General features: G+C 49.8%; 8 protein-coding genes across 8 annotated transcripts; 5 read left to right on the top strand and 3 right to left on the bottom strand.

Annotated features, from left to right (window-relative positions):
- Positions 1-162: 162 nt before the first annotated feature.
- N7511_001271 (uncharacterized protein) lies at positions 163-3,172 on the top strand (the record flags this gene model as incomplete). Its single annotated transcript, XM_057123696.1, has 5 exons — positions 163-343; positions 396-402; positions 460-540; positions 592-818; positions 867-3,172. 5 exons carry the CDS (start codon positions 163-165, stop codon positions 3,170-3,172), a joined length of 2,802 nt encoding a protein of 933 aa, XP_056989429.1.
- A 315-nt stretch (positions 3,173-3,487) lies between these two features.
- On the bottom strand, positions 3,488-5,176 carry N7511_001270 (MFS transporter; the record flags this gene model as incomplete). The annotated part of the gene is made up of 1 exon (XM_057123695.1): positions 3,488-5,176. One exon carries the CDS (start codon positions 5,174-5,176, stop codon positions 3,488-3,490), a length of 1,689 nt encoding a protein of 562 aa, XP_056989428.1.
- A 1,140-nt stretch (positions 5,177-6,316) lies between these two features.
- N7511_001269 (UPF0075 domain protein) lies at positions 6,317-7,751 on the bottom strand (the record flags this gene model as incomplete). The annotated part of the gene is made up of 3 exons (XM_057123694.1): positions 6,317-7,483; positions 7,536-7,610; positions 7,662-7,751. 3 exons carry the CDS (start codon positions 7,749-7,751, stop codon positions 6,317-6,319), a joined length of 1,332 nt encoding a protein of 443 aa, XP_056989427.1.
- Positions 7,752-8,092: 341 nt separating this feature from the next.
- Positions 8,093-10,138, top strand: N7511_001268 (putative MFS sugar transporter; the record flags this gene model as incomplete). The annotated part of the gene is made up of 8 exons (XM_057123693.1): positions 8,093-8,486; positions 8,577-8,666; positions 8,725-9,134; positions 9,190-9,381; positions 9,432-9,526; positions 9,577-9,733; positions 9,789-9,849; positions 9,909-10,138. 8 exons carry the CDS (start codon positions 8,093-8,095, stop codon positions 10,136-10,138), a joined length of 1,629 nt encoding a protein of 542 aa, XP_056989426.1.
- Positions 10,139-10,700: 562 nt separating this feature from the next.
- N7511_001267 (putative C6 transcription factor) lies at positions 10,701-12,995 on the top strand (the record flags this gene model as incomplete). The annotated part of the gene is made up of 6 exons (XM_057123692.1): positions 10,701-10,743; positions 10,840-11,284; positions 11,341-11,758; positions 11,811-12,422; positions 12,473-12,564; positions 12,623-12,995. The coding sequence occupies 6 exons, from the start codon at positions 10,701-10,703 to the stop codon at positions 12,993-12,995; spliced, it is 1,983 nt and encodes a 660-aa protein (XP_056989425.1).
- A 1,305-nt stretch (positions 12,996-14,300) lies between these two features.
- On the top strand, positions 14,301-16,027 carry N7511_001266 (putative proline permease; the record flags this gene model as incomplete). The annotated part of the gene is made up of 2 exons (XM_057123691.1): positions 14,301-14,659; positions 14,722-16,027. The coding sequence occupies 2 exons, from the start codon at positions 14,301-14,303 to the stop codon at positions 16,025-16,027; spliced, it is 1,665 nt and encodes a 554-aa protein (XP_056989424.1).
- A 179-nt stretch (positions 16,028-16,206) lies between these two features.
- N7511_001265 (uncharacterized protein) lies at positions 16,207-17,066 on the bottom strand (the record flags this gene model as incomplete). The annotated part of the gene is made up of 3 exons (XM_057123690.1): positions 16,207-16,415; positions 16,480-16,920; positions 16,979-17,066. The coding sequence occupies 3 exons, from the start codon at positions 17,064-17,066 to the stop codon at positions 16,207-16,209; spliced, it is 738 nt and encodes a 245-aa protein (XP_056989423.1).
- Positions 17,067-17,400: 334 nt separating this feature from the next.
- On the top strand, positions 17,401-18,409 carry N7511_001264 (class I SAM-dependent methyltransferase; the record flags this gene model as incomplete). The annotated part of the gene is made up of 2 exons (XM_057123689.1): positions 17,401-17,578; positions 17,655-18,409. The coding sequence occupies 2 exons, from the start codon at positions 17,401-17,403 to the stop codon at positions 18,407-18,409; spliced, it is 933 nt and encodes a 310-aa protein (XP_056989422.1).
- Between the last annotated feature and the right edge of the window lie 150 nt (positions 18,410-18,559).

Below are 18,559 nucleotides of genomic sequence, written 5' to 3'. Positions count from 1 at the left end.
GTGGCCGGGAAAATGTACTGGGTGGGTCAGATTGACTGTTGAATGCAATGTTTTGCCGTTAATTAACGTAGTAGCAAAGTGATAAATTGCCTGGTTTCCTTCTGATTTTGGTCACCGCGCTCCGGTACATTGCCTAGGCAGTTTGCTTTCACTTCTGTCACTATGCATCCCTGGAAGCAGTTCGCGCTGACTGCACTGCCGTGTTTCCCAGCTGCCTTGGGACAGAGCGTTCTGGATCTGAGCGGTGATGGGTGGACGGTTAGTAGCAAGGCACTGAATATCAGTGTTCCCGGTCGTGTTCCTTCACAGGCACATCTAGACTTATTTGCTGCTGGTGCCATTGGTATGTATACTTTGGATCAAATTATGAAGTTGAGATCTAATGCAAGTCATAGACGATCCGTTCGTTTCTCCTACTCACTGATAATATTTTTGCGAACTAACACGACTGCTTTACAGTTATTATGGGTTGAATGACTTCAATTTGCGTTGGATTGGTAACAACAATTGGACCTACACAAGTAAACCGATCCAAGGCTTGTATGAGATCTGACTATATTCTACGTATGAGATCTAGCTAACGACCCACAGATCAAGCAATTCCAAGTCGGCGTGGCTTGTGTTCGACGGTTTAGATACCTTCACTACAATCGAGTTTTGTGGCCAGTTCATTGGGACCACCGAGAACCAATTCCGACAATACAGCTTCGACATCTCCGATGCTTTGAGTAAATGCAAAGGCTCGCCATCTGTGTCTCTTCACTTCGGAAGCGCCATCAAAATTGCCAATGATATTGCTGCCCAGCCGGATGCTCCCCGTGAGTGCTCAATGTAACAATGAAGTCCACCCCCTAACTTTTACTTAGAATGGCCAGCCGGAGTTCAAGGAACATTTGAATTCCCTAACCGCTGGTTCATCCGCAAAGAACAGTCCGACTTTGGCTGGGATTGGGGCCCAGCCTTCTCGCCAGCCGGACCATGGCAAAAGGTTTTCCTCGTACAATTCGAGAATAAAGAAGGAGCCTATGTTCTCAATACCGATCTTGACATCTACCGGAAAGATCAAATCAATCATATAGCACCTGATCAAAGTCAGCCATGGGTTGTAAACGCGAGTATCGACTATTTGGGATCTCTCCCTAGCAAGCCATCGATGGCGTTCGAAATCAAGGAGCTTGGGTCCGGCAAGGTACTGAAGTCCGGATTGCTTAACAACGTCGTCGCCACCGGGAAAACTATCACAGGTAACACCCTGGTTGATGCAGATGCAGCCAACCTGTGGTGGCCTACAGGCCTGGGCAAGCAAAACCTGTACAATATCACAGTAACAATCCAAGACGGCAAGCAGGACTTGGCAAGTGTCACTAAGCGCACCGGATTCCGCACCATCTTTCTCAACCGATCCAACATTACTGAAGAGCAATTAGCACAGGGAGTTGCTCCCGGTGCGAACTGGCATTTTGAAGTGAATGGCCATGAATTCTACGCCAAAGGATCCAATCTCATTCCGCCAGACGTTTTCTGGCCCCGAGTCACCGAAGCCAAGATGCAGCGACTATTTGACGCGGTCGTCGTCGGAAATCAAAACATGCTCCGAGTCTGGTCTTCAGGTGCTTATCTTCCAGACTTCATGTACGATCTTGCTGATGAGCGTGGTGTCCTGCTCTGGAGCGAGTTCCAATTCAGTGATGCTTTATATCCAACAGACCAACCATTCTTGGACAATGTCGCTGCTGAGGTTGTGTACAATGTACGACGCGTGAACCACCATCCCTCCCTCGCCTTGTGGGCCGGTGGAAACGAGATTGAAAGCTTGGAATTACCCGAAGCCAAGCAGAAGGCACCAGAACAATACGCCGACTACGTAGGCGACTACGAGCACCTCTTCATCACATTGATCCTTCCCCTCGTTTACGAGAACTCACGCTCAATATCATACATGCCCAGCAGCACAAACAACGGTTTCCTGGAAGTCGACCTTTCCGCCAAAATCCCCATGGTCGAGCGCTACGATAACGGCACAGACGCAGAGGGTTACTATTACGGAGATACAGATTATTACAACTACGACAGCAGTGTCGCCTTTGACTTCGATGGCTATCCAGTAGGACGTTTCGCCAACGAATTCGGATATCACAGCATGCCAAGTTTACAAACCTGGCAGCAAGCCGTCGACGACGAAGACCTCCACTTCAACAGCAGCACCATCATGCTCCGAAACCATCACTACCCGGCCAATGGTCCGGATACCCATAATTATAAGAATACCTCCATGGGCATGGGCGAGATGACACTAGCCGTTCAGCGATACTATCCAACACCGGACAAACACGACTCCGTCGCGAACTTCAGTGCTTGGTGTCATGCGACGCAACATTTCCAGGCTGATATGTACAAGTCCGAGATCCAGTTCTACCGGCGTGGCAGTGGCATGCCTGAGCGGCAGCTTGGTTCTTTGTATTGGCAACTGGAGGATATCTGGCAGGCGCCTACGTGGGCTGGGATTGAGTATGATGGGCGCTGGAAGGTGCTCCATTATGTTGCGCGTGATATATTCAAGCCGGTCATTGTTTCTCCGTTTTGGAATTCTTCGACTGGAGATTTGGATTTGTATGTCACTTCGGATCTTTGGGAAGATGTTCGTGGAAATGTCAGTCTTTCTTGGGTTAATTTGGCTGGGAAGCCTATTCCCGGGAATGCTGGAACGCCGAAAAGCAAAACGTTTTCTGTTGGGGGGTTGAATACGACGAACATCTATTCGACTAATGTGTCGAAGCTTTCTCTGTCGAATACGAAAGATGCGGTTTTGGTCATTGATCTTGTTGCGCAGGGTCATCTTCCTAATTCTGAGACCGGGGGGTTGACTACGTTCACACATCGGAATCAGTTTACGCCTGTCTATCCGAAAGACTTGGAACTGAAAGATCCTAAGCTCAGTCTATCGCATGATGCCAAGACTGGCGTTTTCACGGTTGAGGCGAAGAGTGCAGCCTCACTGTACACATGGATTGACTACCCCGCCGGTGTAGTGGGTTACTTTGAGGATAACTCATTCACCCTGATTCCTGGTGAGAAGAAGACTGTTAAGTTCGTGGCCCAGAAGGACGAGACTGGAGGCAAGTGGGTGAATGATGTTACTGTGCGAAGTATGTGGGATCAAACCACGTCTTGAAAAGTACAGACCTAGCATACATCCGTTTTTCTTATGTGGTATTCCGATATTTAGAGTAAGAGTATGCATTTTGCCGTTTATGCACAATACCTAACACTCTAGATGTATAGTCTGGCTTGATCTTCCAAATTCAAAGTCATTAGATTCATCATTATAGTAGTCTAGTCTAGTCTAATCTAGTAATATTAACCTTTTTTTTTTCGCATCCAAGATATCTCTCACTATTCCACTGCCATAGACTTCCATCTCGTCTTCCATGTTCCCATTAACCGCAATCCACCCCAAAATAGATAAAAAATTGGAAATGATCATCCTCTAGTCCCGAGAAAGCTTCGCCCGCAAGCGAGCACCAAACACGTAGAAGACATAGGGGATAAACACCATAGCAACTCCAATGAAAGCAAGCAACCAAGAAGCCCACTGCAAGCCCAGACGATCATACATCTGAGTTGTAAACAGCGGGAAAGCCGCTCCACCACCAGACCTCAAGAAAACCTTAGCAGCCAAAGCAGAAGCGGCATACTTCTGATAAGAATCAATAATATAATTATTGACAGCATAATAGCAAAGCACCATTCCAAACCCGAAAGCAATGCCAGAAGAGGCAGGCCCGACCCAAATGATATGCTTGTAGGAAGTAGCACCGAGCAAGAAAAACGCAATTGGAATAAACGGCGCGCCAATCAAAGCAGCAATGAGTCGATCTTCAGGTGTTGGTGCGCGAAGACTGCAAATTTTCTTGAAATTATTCTCAATGAGAGGTGTGACGACAAGTGCGAACGCAGCGCCAATCAAGATCGGTATGAACATGAGGCCGATCTGGCCGTCATTGTAGTTGTACAAGTTGCCAAAAATGACTGGGTATGCGAAGAAGAAGGCATACAGCATGGCGTAGATGAGGACGATATACATGCACATGAGGTCGAGGACTGGCTCGGTCATGATCATCGTGATGGGACGGATGAGGCTTGTGCGAGCGATATCGCCCAACGTGAGTTTCGTCTTTTCTTGCTCGGTGATGATGTTCGGGTTTCCTGTTTCTTTGCGGAGCTTTGCGGCGCGGCGTTTGAGGATTATCGGGGCGTATGTCTCCGGTACTAGGGCGACGAGCACCATTATTGCGCCTGCGAATGCTAGATTCACCCAGAAGAAGAGGTCAAGACGGCCGGTGCCGACGTTGATCCAGCCTGTTACTATGGGTCCGAGGACGGGCCCGCAATATGGGGCTGCAGCGAAGTAGGCGATTGCCATGCCGCGCTCTTCGATGCTCCAGATATCTGCGATTGTGCCTCCTGCTAGGGAGAGTCCTGAGCTGGAGAAGACGCCGCAGAGGAATCTGCACACGAGGAGGCCGCCAATGTTTGGGGAGAGGGCGCAGGGGATGTTGAAGATGACGTATAGACCGAGTGAGATGATATAGACGGGTCTTCGGCCTATGATCTCGGAGAGGGGGGACCAGAGGAGTGGGCCGACTGCGAAACCACAGACCATGATTGAGCAGGTTAGGATTGCTACTTCAAGGGAGACATTGTATTGGTCCTCGATTAGATCAAGACCACCGGTGACGATTGAGGAGCCGAAGGCGACGCATACGACTAGGGCTGAGGCTACCATGGTGATGTACCATCGGTAGGCGCGAGACCAGTTGTAAGGATGTTCGGGGTCATTGATTGTAAATGTTACGAACTCTGTGGGGCCATTTCCGCCTTTTTCGAGGTCTGCGTCTCTTTCGTTTGCGGGTGTCGCAACTTCGGTAGATGAGACAGATCCATTGGATCGGATTTGCTCGAGAGTCCTCTGAGGGACAAGGCCAGTGCTTGTTTCGACGACATATTCCTCGGGAAATACGGGATTATCGTTGTGTCCGATAGCTGGGTAGTTGGGCTCCAGGGCATGAGGATGTTCAGTAATGCCCCGGCTGCGAAGGGTGTCTAGCGTTTCGGTCTCGAGTGGATGTAGTGGCTCGGGGGCTTCTGAGTGTTGCTCAGGTAGTGAGGAAGACATGATGAGATATGTGAGTAATGGAACAGGTTATAGAAGATTGAAACTGTTTATGATTGTTGGAGCTACATAGCCGGATATGACACAGTCTTTATACCTTTGAGTAGTTGTGACCAGAGCTTCCGTATATGCTGGGCCGACTGATCTCCGAGGTAGACCGCGCCATCACCGGGAGTTCGGGTCGCTATTAAATGACGCATTCTAGAAGATCGATAGACGCATGGCACGTATCTGCAAAGGAGAGACGGGATTTGGTGAGATTCAAAGTGACGCACTTGGTAAGCGATATCATGTCGGTGATGGTTCGGCCCGAGCCAATGCCGAAAGAAGTATGCAAGTCTGGACTTTTCTCGGCGCTGATTCTGTCTGTGATATCTGCATCTGACACAGCAGGTTTGATGCATTTCTATTAAAATCCATTACAATGCTCAGTATTCAATAGATATTGGAATGTTTGAAGATTGGTTGTGAGATAATGGCGGTGATTTCACTGTGAACGACGACGCGGACGGATCAGCTTTTAGAAAAAGAAAAAAGGGCTCGTGTCTCACGGTGTAACAGCACCTGTTACACTCTTACAATAAACCATCAAATCACGAATTTAAAAGCAATTCATCGGATAAGCTGCTAGAGAGGCCAATAACAACGGACGACATGTCTCAGGAACAACACAGCTGCGAAACAGATAGTCACGAAGCGCGGTCGATCATATCCGATCGTACCCAGACCCAAGAGTAGCCCTATGACCGAAATCTGGCCGATTCTGGTAACGTCAGTTGCTCCGATGTGAAACTGGGCCAATCAAGATGTGGGGCTGTATACGGAAATAAGCACGCATCGACGCATAGAGTAACGGATCCAGGAGATCATAGTGGGGACCAAACGGGACTCGATAGACTTATATAGACATCAAACCCGCGAGACTGTGATCTTTTGATTCTGTTCTTTGTGTGTTGGCTTCTTTCTAAGCAAGGTCTTTATCACCTCCAGTTACTCGATCTACTACTGAGCAGCGCATGGTAAGATAGCCACGAAAAACATTGCAGTCGTTATTTCATATATGTGTGCAGAGTATTACGCCTAAAATCCCAAAGTGAATGCATCCCAATACCGATATGCAAAAGGACCGTATCAAGTCCACGATTACCACTTGTTGTCGAAAACCTTGCCATCAACGTAGTTGATCATCTCCTTGACAGGCGAGAGGTGGTCACGACCAGCACCGAACATCATACCCTGACGCAAGACGCTACGGTAGTTTTTGCCAGGCGACACTTTCCCAAGAACATACTCCTGGCGAGTTTCGACGCGGGTGGGGACAGGAATGGAGCGACCCACCACGGCCTCCATACCCTGCCAAGCGAATGTGATAGCCTCCTTAGCGCCACCAGGGATGCCAGCCTCGTCGAGCATGAGAATACGGGTGTTGGGGTAATTCTTCTGGATGAAAGCGGCGATGTTGGGGTTGTAGGCGCCACCGCCGCACATAAAGATCTCGGCGATTTCGAGGTCCTTGGGAGCGTATCGGCGGTAGTGGTCGACGATGGCCTGAGCGGTCACACGGGTGATAGTGGCGACGACGTCGTCGGGCTTGAGGCCCTTGGCTTCGGCCTTGACAATGAGATCGTGGGCGAGAGTGTCGCGGAAAACCTCACGGCCGGTTGTCTTGGGGGGCTCCAGGGCGAAGTAGGGGTGGGTCAGGAAATCGTCGACAAGTTCTTGGTCGACGGTGCCGCGGGCCCCCATCTCACCATCCTTGTCGTACTCGCTCTCTCCATTGGTGTAATGGCGGACAACGGCGTCGATGAAGACGTTTCCAGGGCCCGTATCGAAATCATAACAAGCGTCCACACCGCCGTGAGTGTCCGGCAGGACGAAGCAGACATTGGCGATTCCGCCAATGTTCTGGCACGCACGCAGCTTGGTGGGGTGGTGCAGCACTAGTGCGTCGAAGAATGCAATGAGAGGTGCGCCTTGACGACCGGCGGCTTGATCACTGACCCGGAAGTCTGTAACCGAGGTGATCCCTGTGCGCGAGGCGAGGAAGGTGCCCTCGGCCATTGTCAGAGCGCTGCGGGTCTCACCGGCCTCGGGCATGGAAAGCAGCCAGATGGTTTGGCCATGGGAGCCCAGGACATCGATGGTGTTGATGTCAACCTTGTAGTCGGCGCAGAACTGATGCACAGCAGAAGCGAAGGTCTCGCCCAGAATGACATTCACTTCAGACAACTCCGACGGAGAGGTTTTGTTGTGCAGAATCATGTTCATGACTCGCTTCTTGATCACAGGCTCCAAGGGGATTTCTCCATACTACCCATTGGTCAGGTTTCCTATACGATGGAGACAGCTCGGCATCACTTACCTTGAGCAATTCAAAGTGCATGGGAGACTCGGGGGTTTCTTGACGGAAGTGACAGAGAGCACAGTCAATGCCATCCTATGAGTGTCAGTATCAAATAGTTCCCGCTGCGATTGTATGCAAACTGACCATGGAGGTGCCACTGTTCAATCCCAACACCGTAATATCCAAGGCATGGTTGGCCGATGCATTGCTTCCATTCATTCCATTCGAAGTCATCTTGTGTGCAGTGAACAAAAGAGAAAAGAAAGGGAGAAAACAAGGCAGATTTAACGTCGGCCCGTCCAGTGGAGACTCAAAAATGCGCTTTCGGCATTATTCTAGATCGCGATAGTCCGCCAGAAGGGATGATCGCTAAAACGCCTATACTGTAAAAGAAAAATCTGAATGCTAAATGGCTACACGCTTGCCCCTTTGTGGCGTGCAATGTTCCCCAACGCGAAGCTCCATCTCGCTTGCCCACAGCTCCCTTCATTGCCGGACCCATACGGCTCCGTCATATTACTTGTATACTTGGATACCGTTTACCTGATTGGGACTTCATCTGCACAATTTACACGATGGGATACACAACGCTGTGGAAGCGTCTGTCGCCGCGTCAGCTGAATGTGGCCATTCAGACCTTCTCACTGATCTCAATCTTCTTTGAAGGGTATGACCAGGGTGTGATGGGAGGCGTGAATAGCTCACCGACATATGTAACCGAGGTCGGCATCGGAAACGCTGATGGGACAGTCACCAACACCACGCATCAGGGAGGCATTGTCAGCGTGTACTACCTGGGCGCGATCTTCGGTTGCTTTGCTGGAGGCTGGCTTGCAGATCGAGTCGGTCGGATCAACGGCCTACTGGCTGGCTCACTGTTCGCCTTGGTCGGGGGCGCGTTGCAGGCGGCAGCTCAAAATTCGAACTTCATGATCTGCGCGCGAGTAGTTACAGGAATCGGCACCGGTGGTGAGAATCCTTGCTAGCCTGCATTAGCTTTCAGGATATACATATCCGGAGCTTCACGAGAGGTGTCTTTTTTTCTGACTTGTCGCATAGCGCTGACCGGGATCACTCCTGTATTGGTCTCCGAGACCTCTTCGGCGAATCATCGTGGTGGATTTTTAGGTTATGTGTTCATTGCCAACTGTGAGTTCATGCGATCTGATTCATCTAATGTGGGGATGCTAATTGGGACTTTTGTCAGATCTCGGTATTTCCATCGCATATTGGATCTCCTTCGGACTCGCGTTTGTCAACAATGGGTACTCGGACGTACGATGGCGGTTTTTGCTCGCATTCCAGTGTTTCCCGGCGCTCCTCCTGGCAGCAGGCATCAAAATGTTGCCGGACAGTCCTCGCTATCTGGCCTCAGTGGGGAGGAAGGAAGAAGCACGCGACCTGCTGAACAGGATTCGTGGGGGCCAAACCCCTCAAGAAGATATCGATCGCGAATATCTCGAGATTGTCACAGCCGCTCAGGACAGCAAGCCCAGCTCGCCAGTTGAGTTTGTCAAGATTCTGATTGGAAAGGGTGGAAAGCCAGGGTTAAATCTGGGCCGACGCGCATGGCTGTGTGTTTGGCTTCAAATAATGGCGTCTTGGACTGGTATCACTGTAAGTGTGCAAGCTGAACCAGCTGACCCTTGGAAGGAGCTAACAATGATATCAGGCCGTGACTGCGTACTCCCCAACACTTCTGGCTCAAGCTGGTTATAGTGACATCAAACAAAATGGCTTGGCCGGAGGTATTAATACGATTGGAATCATTGGTACTATTATCAGCGCTCAGATCATTGATCGCCTGGGCCGGCGTGTGTGTTTGATGGGCGGAGCTGCTGTTTTGTTCGCAGTCAACCTAATTGTAAGTTATACTTCGCGTTGAGATGTACTTTGTTTCTGACTTTTTACTAGGCGGGAGCTGTTTATGAAGGATCTTTGCACAACCCTGAAAAGGCAGCTCAATATGCGCCGGGCGCGGTCACTATGCTGTTTTTGTTCAACCTGGGGTAAGGTTTCTCTCTTGCATTTGTCTAAAGCTTACTGACATGATATGCAGATATGCCGCAACTTGGGGCACAGTTGCCTTTTTAGTCCCCACTGAGATCTTCCCGAGTGATCTGCGAGCTCAAGGCAATGGATTCGGAATCACTGGGTGGGCTATCGGTGTTGGTATGACCACTTTGGTCAACCCGATCATGTTCAATGTCATGACTGTGAGTTTCTAATATTGGAGGATTCTCTTATTCAACAAAACTGACCCGTTTTCAGAGCCGTACATACTTCCTATTTGCTGGTCTCAACCTGATCTGGATTCCCATTGTCTATCTCTGTAAGTTGTGACTTTATTCAGTGACTTTTTGTTACATCATCTAACAAGGTCATTCTTAGTCTACCCCGAAACCCGCAATCGATCCCTCGAATCTATTGATGCCCTGTTCTCGACCTCCAGTCCCTTCTACTGGAAGATGGAACAGGCTTATAAACTCCACGGTGATGTTCTTGCTGAGCATGGCGTCACAAAGAGTGAAGAAGACCTGGAGATTGGCAAGACCAAACTTACTTCGATCCCGGCCGAAATCGATTCCGAACGCTCGACCACCGAACCTGCGACCGTCTAACGTATATTCGCATCATGACCAGCGACGTGATCATGTTCAGCTCTATGCCGATGCCTCGCGGAAACACATGTATAGGATCATGTAAATCTTTGTACCCGCACATAATGTGTTATAGACCCCCCCCCATACACTAGCACTAGACATAATGTATCTTTGTGCCTCTTATTACTATCAATACTATCAGTTTTCTCCATACTGTCCATATTGTCCATATCATCCAATCGATCACCCGCCGAGTGTGATCCCGAGGCCAATGATACGCTGCTGACTCAGCATCGTTCGCAAAGTCGACATTGACTTTTATCCTTCGGACACCATTCAATTGCTGGATCATCGATGAGTCCGGAAAGGTCCATTGCTTAAGCCTCATTTCACTTTCATTTTGGTGCCTTTTTCCCATTCTGCCTCCCCAGTCTTACCCCAGAAACCCTTGAGAGCCGTTGCAGACCCCGTACCCCGTGTTCCAAGCTCCGGGGCCCGCGATTTCCTGTGGGCTGCCCGTTGCCACCCCCAAAGTGCTTCCTCCCCTCCTCTCACAGGTTGGAATGAATTAATGGGTTGAATGTCGCAAAAACCGCGAAAGCTCCAGCGCGTTTCCAAAGCCTGTAAGTCCTTCCCACGTGTATTTCCACCATTCCACTTACTCCACACGCGGCAAAATGCCCCAGATTGCAAAAAGCTCGGAGCTGACGCCACCGTAGGTGACTTCTGCAATAGGCGCAGCATCAAGTGCGGCAAAAGTGAAGACCCGCTAGGCAGGTGCCAGAATTGTGCCGATTTTGATGTCTCGTGCACCTTCGATCGCCCCGCGAAGCGTCGGGGCGTCAAGGCTGGCACGAGGGCTCCCATGCGCGAGGCGTCGGTGAAAACCCCTGGCTCTGATCATGCCATTCCTGTAAGTGCCACTGCGCCGGCCACGGCGAGGACTTCGGGCTCTTCGGGGTCGCGAAGCTCGTATTACCCCGAGTCTGCGCATCGTCCGTCATTGACCGGTGATCCTTGGTCAACGTTCAATGTCGGCGGGGTAGCAACGGAAGGGTACGATGATGACGGCGCATTGCGCAACTCCTGGAATGCGTTTGCGATTGCCAGTGATCGCCAGATCCGAAATCTTGTGCAGGTTTATTTCGAGATTGTTTATCCCATGTAAGATCTTATCAATCTTGCTTTTTTTATCTGATCGTGTAACTGACCCCCTCCAGTTTCCCACTCTTCCACAAGCAATCTTTCATTGAAAGAGTGCATAATCAAGAGCATCTCCGTGATCCGGGGTTATTTGCCTCGACTATGGCTGTCTGTGCTTTGGTCTCTGGTCGTGCACGCGATGGGGCGCTGTTCACCAATAGGTGGCATCGAGATGAGCTGGCTGAGCCGCCATCAGAAGCTTTTTATGCAGCTGCCAAGGACTCTATTCCCCGAGATCTTGCCTCAGCAAAAGGCATGAATTATATGCGCGCTTGTGCTATCCTTGCCATCGCCAGTATTCAAAATGGCCAGATCAAAAATATGCAAAAGTTCTCCGGAATGTATCATACTCTTACAAGTATGGAGGGACTTCACGACGAGAAGCTGTGGCCAAAGCATTTGAGTCCCATTGAAACTGAAGAGCGACGGCGTCTGGTATGTCCATCCTTTCTAGAAGGCTTCATTGTTACTAACCCAAGATCTCAAGTTCTGGTCCATTTACACTCTAGATATCTATTCCAGCATCGTGTGGGGTGGTGTGATTCGATATCGCGAAGCTCATTCTCTGGTCAGATATCCAAGCGAAATTGACGATGAGTTCATTACAGTACACGGCTACGGCATGCCGCCGGTATCTCCAGCCTCGACCGTGCTCAGCCCAGGAGAAGTGAGAGTAGTCTCACGCCAACCCCTAGCATGGCTTCGCGGTTGGAATTTTACTACGGATCTCTATCGGATCCTTGAACATGTTGTGGATGGCAACCGACGTCGCTTCTCCTCTGCAAATGGGACTGCACAGGTGTGGTCACTATTCAGCCCGGCATCCATGTCAGAAGAGGCAGTTATGGAGCGAGTGTACTCCATGTACGCCGCACTGCCATCACAGTTCAAGGAAACCCCTCCCACTACTGGTGACATGGCCAAGGATTTATTCGGTTTCCAGTCTGCCAATATCACAGCAACCCTACAGCTTCTTCGCATGGTGCTCCTCTCAGCCGAAGAACTTGGTGTCGATCGCAAATGTAACGTCGCTGGAGAACTGCTTAGTGTTTTCAGCAAGGTTCCTGTGGAGTATCTCAAAGCAATCAGCTCACCTCTGGTAAGTACAAAATCATCTCCCATCGGGTGCCTATTACTAACATTTAGCAGCTTCACCATCTTGGTGGAATAGGATACATCCTCGGTTCGGTCATGGAAGGAAGTCTATCAGAAGCATCTTACCGACGAGTCCGCACATTACTGTAAGCCACCCCCACCAACTTGAATCTGGGCAATTCAATCTAACGATAAACTCTCAAGTCTTGAAATGGCCGATCTCCTCGGCCGCCTTGAAACAGGTCTTCAACGCGCAGCCGGCGCCAGTCAACGCCTACGGTCCCAAGTCGACCGAATTGACGGCTACATGACCTCCCGGCCGATCAATCACCAAACAGTTCACCACAATCCAAGTCCTCATGAAGTCCCCGTCGACGCGAAACCACACATCCCAATGACATCTGTACCGTACATTCCCCCAAGCGGACCGCCAGGCCCGGCACCCGGCCCACCACCCAATGCCATGGGCGATCAGATGATGCAGTTCCAGATTCCACCGGAGCTGTTGTCAGACTGGCCGTGGCCACTCGATGGTGGCGGTAACCCGGAGGGTTTTCTGCCCATGGCGTTTGAATGATCAAGATTTTTGTTTTTCGGTGGATTGGGCTTGATTGGGGCTAATTGATTTTCAGGGAGTTGGAGGCACTTTCTATTCTCTTGTTGTTTATGTGTTTGATGATTCAATATTTCGCGACTAGAGTAAGATAAAAGCAATGTATTTAATCATTTCTTTATAACGGAAAACCTGGTGGGGACTGGGAGGTGAAGTTTGATTGGGCTTTCGGATTGTTATATTATTTAGTCTTGAGAATATAGATATTCTCGAGCAGTGTTTTTTTTGGACTAAATGTAACTCGCTTTCTATATTTTTGACTTGGCTACTCTACCCCATGATCCATCGGTTGTCTAAACTTCCCCGTCTGAGTTTATCAGTTTCGTAACGGAGCCAGACCTTTAGAGTACATTCACAGTCAACAGATATTGTTCAAAAGGCACCACTGCTAATCTATGCACTTATTATTAGTTCTACACTGCTAGGCTGATAGTATAACAGGCGTTTGATTTTGACTAGGCTGGCTCTGATAGAATTTATTCTTGATTTTTCTACCTCGGGTTCTACCTACCTTCTCCTCTTTCGAGTGATGCTTTTCAACCCCCGCATTATACCGGTAGACCGGGAGTGTCCAATGCGCTAGATTCAGACCGTAGTCTGCGATCGCTAACACTATACCCCTTCGGCGTCCTTGGTCCCCAAAATGCGGGGTATAGATGTTAGCCTTTCGCTTTGGCTTCGTATTTGCCAATGCCGATCTTTATGGGAAGCAATAAGTACGAAGAATTGAGATACAGTAAGTAAGTAGGTAGTTTTGTAGACGGAATTGGCTATATCAAGTCGAGGTCGAGGAAGGGTGATCCTAGATCGAGATATGGCACCCGTTACCCCGGGGACTTACGGATTTATATAGGGTAACAGTTGACCAGCATGCTGCATATCTTAGGGCAAGTAAACCCCGCAAGGCTCATCCGCCCCCTATTATCTATCTTTTGCTTCAGGCTGAAGACAAACAGGGCCTCTTATCACTCTCGTACCATAGCCCTGATAAGCTTATCACTTGGCAAATCCTTAGCATCGCCATCTCTTCCCCCTTTAGGGATCCCAGTCTGGTCTTAATCAAGCCTCTTATCATTCTAGGTTGACTCCAACTGCACGCCCGGTCCGCCCTCTTGGCTGTTTTATCCGGTATCAAGGTGCCTCGTCCAATGCTTGGCAGACTCTATTCTATGTGACCCCAACCCCAATTGTCGGTAGACTCATAAATGGCCATGTCCCCCGCTTCGAGCCTGTGATCTGGAGGTACGTCCAGCTCAGTAATATTCAATCATGGAGACCACGGAGAGGAAAGCCTCCGCCGAAATTTCTCCCTCCGATCCCGACCTCAAGACGGATACTGCTGTTGGTGATGTTTTGCCCTTTCGCCAGACACAGCGGGGCCTTGCTTCGAGACATGTGCAGTTGATGGCTATTGGCGGTTCTATCGGTACTGGGCTGTTTGTTGGTATTGGTTCCTACCTGCGAGATGCAGGACCTCTGTCTCTGCTCCTTGGATATATGGTCTGGGGATGTTTGTTTATTCTACCTGTCAATCTATGTGTTGGGGAGATGGCTGCCTATCTCCCAATTCGTGGGTCTATTTTCGAACTTGCTGCACGGTTCATTGATCCGGCCTTTGGATTTGCTATGTACGTTTACACTTACCTGCATTTATCATCCTCCAGCTTGTCTTGTATGCTAACAGACCTAGGGGCTGGGTATACTTCTACGGCGGCGTAATGCTAGTCTGTACGGAATATTCCTCGGTGGCAACCGTAATGCAATACTGGAATACAGGTGTCAATCCAGCAGTCTGGGTAGCAATGGCCCTAGTCGTGTGTACAGCCCTCAATCTCGTCGCGGTGAAATGGTACGGTGAAAGCGAATTCATCATGGCCTCAACGAAAATTCTGCTGCTCATTGGCCTTGTCCTCCTCACCTTCATAACAATGGTCGGCGGAAACCCCAAACGCGACGTCTACGGCTTCCGCAACTGGACCGACGGGGTAATGTTTGAATATTACACAGACGGCAGCACTGGCCGCTTCCTGGGTTTCTTTTCTGTCATGGTATACGCTGCGTTCTCTGTCGCTGGACCAGATCTTCCAGCTCTAGCGGCAGGCGAAATTCAGAACCCGCGCGTGACCATTCCTCGTGTGGTGAAGATGACTTTCTGGCGTATTGTCGGCTTCTATGTGGTCGGTGTGCTGGCCGTTGGAATCATCTGCAACCCCCGTGATCCACGTCTCATGTCTGCGATTGACGACGGTGCATCTGGGTCCGCCGCCTCGCCTTGGGTGATAGGAATCGACAACCTTGGAATCACCGGTCTACCAGATCTCATCAACCTACTCATCCTACTGTCCGGCTGGTCTTGTGGTAACGCCTACCTCTACAGCTCGAGTCGAACCCTCTACTCCCTCGCCCGCGATGGCCAAGCCCCAAAGTTCCTCTTGAAGTGTACCAAGTCTGGAATTCCCATCAACTGCGTTATCACCGTCTCGGTGCTTTCCTGCATCACTTTCTTGGTAGCAGGCAGCTCTTCCGTCGAGGTCTTCTACTGGTTTGTCGACTTGACAACAATCGCCTTTGTGCTTACCTACACGGGCATGCTCTGCGTCTTCATTGCTTGGTATCGAGCACTCAAGGCACAGGGTATTGACCGCAAGTCGTTCGTCCCCTGGGCTTCACCTTTCCAGCCGTACGGAGCTATTCTGGCCATTATCATTGGCTGCTTGACTGCTATCTTTAACGGGTTCTCTGTTTTCAAGCCTTTTAGCGTGCAGGGCTTTATTACTTCTTACTTTGGTCTTGCGTTTTGGGTTGTTATGTTTGTGTTCTGGAAATTATTACATCGGACTTCTTTTGTTAGTCCTATTAATGCTGATTTGTATTCTGGTAAGGCTGAGATCGACGAGGAGTGCAAGATTTGGGAGGAAGGTGATTGGGAGGAGAGGAGAAAGGCCGAACTGGCTCAGATGAATTGGGTGAGGCGAGTTTGGGAGAAGATGTGGTGATTAGATTCCATCTAAGAATTTCTTTACGTTTGAAAATTCCTAATTCCATGTTCCAATATCAATTGTAATCAGAGAAGCTTTGAGGGCGCAGATATACATTTCTCTCTCTAGTTCAATTTCCGCACCCGCTTCAAGAAGATATATCTCTGTTATCCTATCTCATTACAACGTAATAGGATTTACACAACAAGATACTGATTAAACCACGCAACAGCCTGGGCAAACACCTGTTCTTTGGCAAACTTCTGCCGCGGCTTCGCCAAATCACACCGAACAGCAAAGCCATGCTCCACGTCCGAGAGCAGATTGATCTGATAAGGCACATCCAACTGATCCAAGACATCTTCGCTCTGATGTCGCTTAGCGGTCGTAAAAACAGCATCCCTCACTACCAAACCACATTGTCAGAGCTTTCATTTTCATTTTAGATGAAATCTGGAGGGTCAACGTACCAGCAGCGGCGATACTCAACGGTCCCTCAATTCCTTGCAATTCTTCAGCATCAACCATAGTCGGATGAGCCGTAAATCCAACATCAATCTTGCCGGGCTTCAGGTACCGGCAGACATACTTCCCGCCAAAGCAATAGCCCACACCACCAATTCTCTCACAGCCAAGGGTCTCACGCATCTCTTTAATGACTGCATCGATTATGGGCTCTGTTTGTTGTGGTAGGTGGTTCTTTAGCCATTCCATGATATTGAAGCCTTCGGGTCTGTTGAGCGGGACTATATCGCCGTTGAAGAGGTCTGGCATTACGACGAAGTATCCCTTTGAAGCGAATTGATCGGCGATTAATTGGGCATTGATGAGGTTGTGACCCATCACGTCTGTCAGGATTATAATTGCTTTCTTTGTGGATCTGGTTTCTGGGTAGGCGATGTAGGTTGATACTAGAAGTTTGTAGATTGGTGGTTAGATATGTACAGTCGATGTAGGGGGGTTTCTTACTTTTGCCAATGGGCTTTATCTCGCCTGTTGCCTCCCCATTATGAAGAGTTCCGGTGATACAACAGTGGGATAGTTGATTGGATGTCATTTTCTACGTTTATTTCGAACGTGATTCGGCTGATACCGTCTTGGTTGAGTATAGGATATACACCTTTCAGTGCCATGTTCAGCTATATATTAAGACCACCAGCCCTCGGAGATAGCCAATATCCATATTAACTCCAGGCCGTAAAACCCGACAAATACAACGCAAGTCGAAGGAAGCAAAAGAAGAACAAACAATCTACTGCACAAGTCGGAAATCACGAGATGTGATTGGCTGGACAGGGCCCGTGCTTCGGGACACGCACTCGGATTCTGCTGGGAAAAGTTGCCGGCTCCTCCAGCTCCTCCAGCTCGACTATACACATCTCCCCTACACCATGTCGTCCCGTCCAGCATGGCGTGCTCTGCACTACAGCGCCAAGCGCCGCGCTTTCCAACCTCCCACCCCATACCGCTGTTTCTCCTGCACCAGCCGGGCCCAGAGCAAGCCCGAAGATGAACGCATGACACACTTCGGATTCACCAACGTCCCCGAATCAGAGAAGGAGACACGAGGTAAGCCCCAAGCCCAAGGCCCAACCGAAACCCTCCCGTCCCAATTGAACCAGAACTAACCCCCAAACCCGCACAGTCGGCGCAGTCTTCAGCTCCGTAGCCGCCTCCTACGACCGCATGAACGACCTAATGTCCCTCGGAATCCACCGCCTCTGGAAAGACCACTTCGTGCGCTCCCTCAACCCAGGCTCCTGCCTGCCAGCCATGACAGCCGACCAGCGCGGCTGGAACATTCTCGATATCGCCGGCGGCACAGGCGACATCGCCTTCCGCATGCTCGACCACGCAACAAACATCAACCACGACATGGAAACACGCGTCACAATCAGCGACATCAACGCCGCAATGCTGGCCGAGGGCCGCAAGCGGTCGCTGGACACTCCCTACTACAACACCAACAGACTGGATTTCGTCGAGGCCAACGCCGAGCACATGCCGCATATCCCCGACGCCTCGATTGACCTGTACACGGTTGTCTTTGGCATTCGCAATTTCACGGATAAGCAGGCCGCGCTGAATGAGGCGTTCCGGGTTCTGAAGCCCGGTGGTGTTTTTGCTTGCATGGAGTTCTCCAAGGTTGATAACCCTGTTCTCGATGGGATTTATAAGAGATGGAATTTCAGTGCTATCCCGCTTATTGGACAGGTTGTTGCTGGTGATCGGGACTCTTATCAGTATCTTGTTGAGAGTATTGAGCGTTTCCCTAGCCAGGAGGAGTTCAGGGGCATGATTCAGAAGGCTGGATTTATGATTCCTGGAGTGGGCTTTGAGAATCTGACCGGTGGTATTGCTGCTATTCATAAGGGCATTAAGCCGATTGTCAAGGCTTAGGGCTTGGTTTGGGAATGTGGCATGGCGAGTTGGATGAGTTAGACTGTACTGTATATTTAGGCTTCGCATACTATTTGTATTATCAGAAAAATTATTGGAATTGATTTGCATCGTGGGTAATGGGCCTGAGCCTTGTGGTTTGGCTCCTTT

Source organism: Penicillium nucicola (genome assembly GCF_028828085.1).
Source record: "Penicillium nucicola strain IBT 29836 chromosome Unknown utg000001l, whole genome shotgun sequence".
Lineage (NCBI taxonomy): Eukaryota > Fungi > Ascomycota > Eurotiomycetes > Eurotiales > Aspergillaceae > Penicillium > Penicillium nucicola.
The sequence above is the reverse complement of the archived record's forward strand: the minus strand, read 5'-3'. Positions and strand labels throughout refer to the sequence as shown.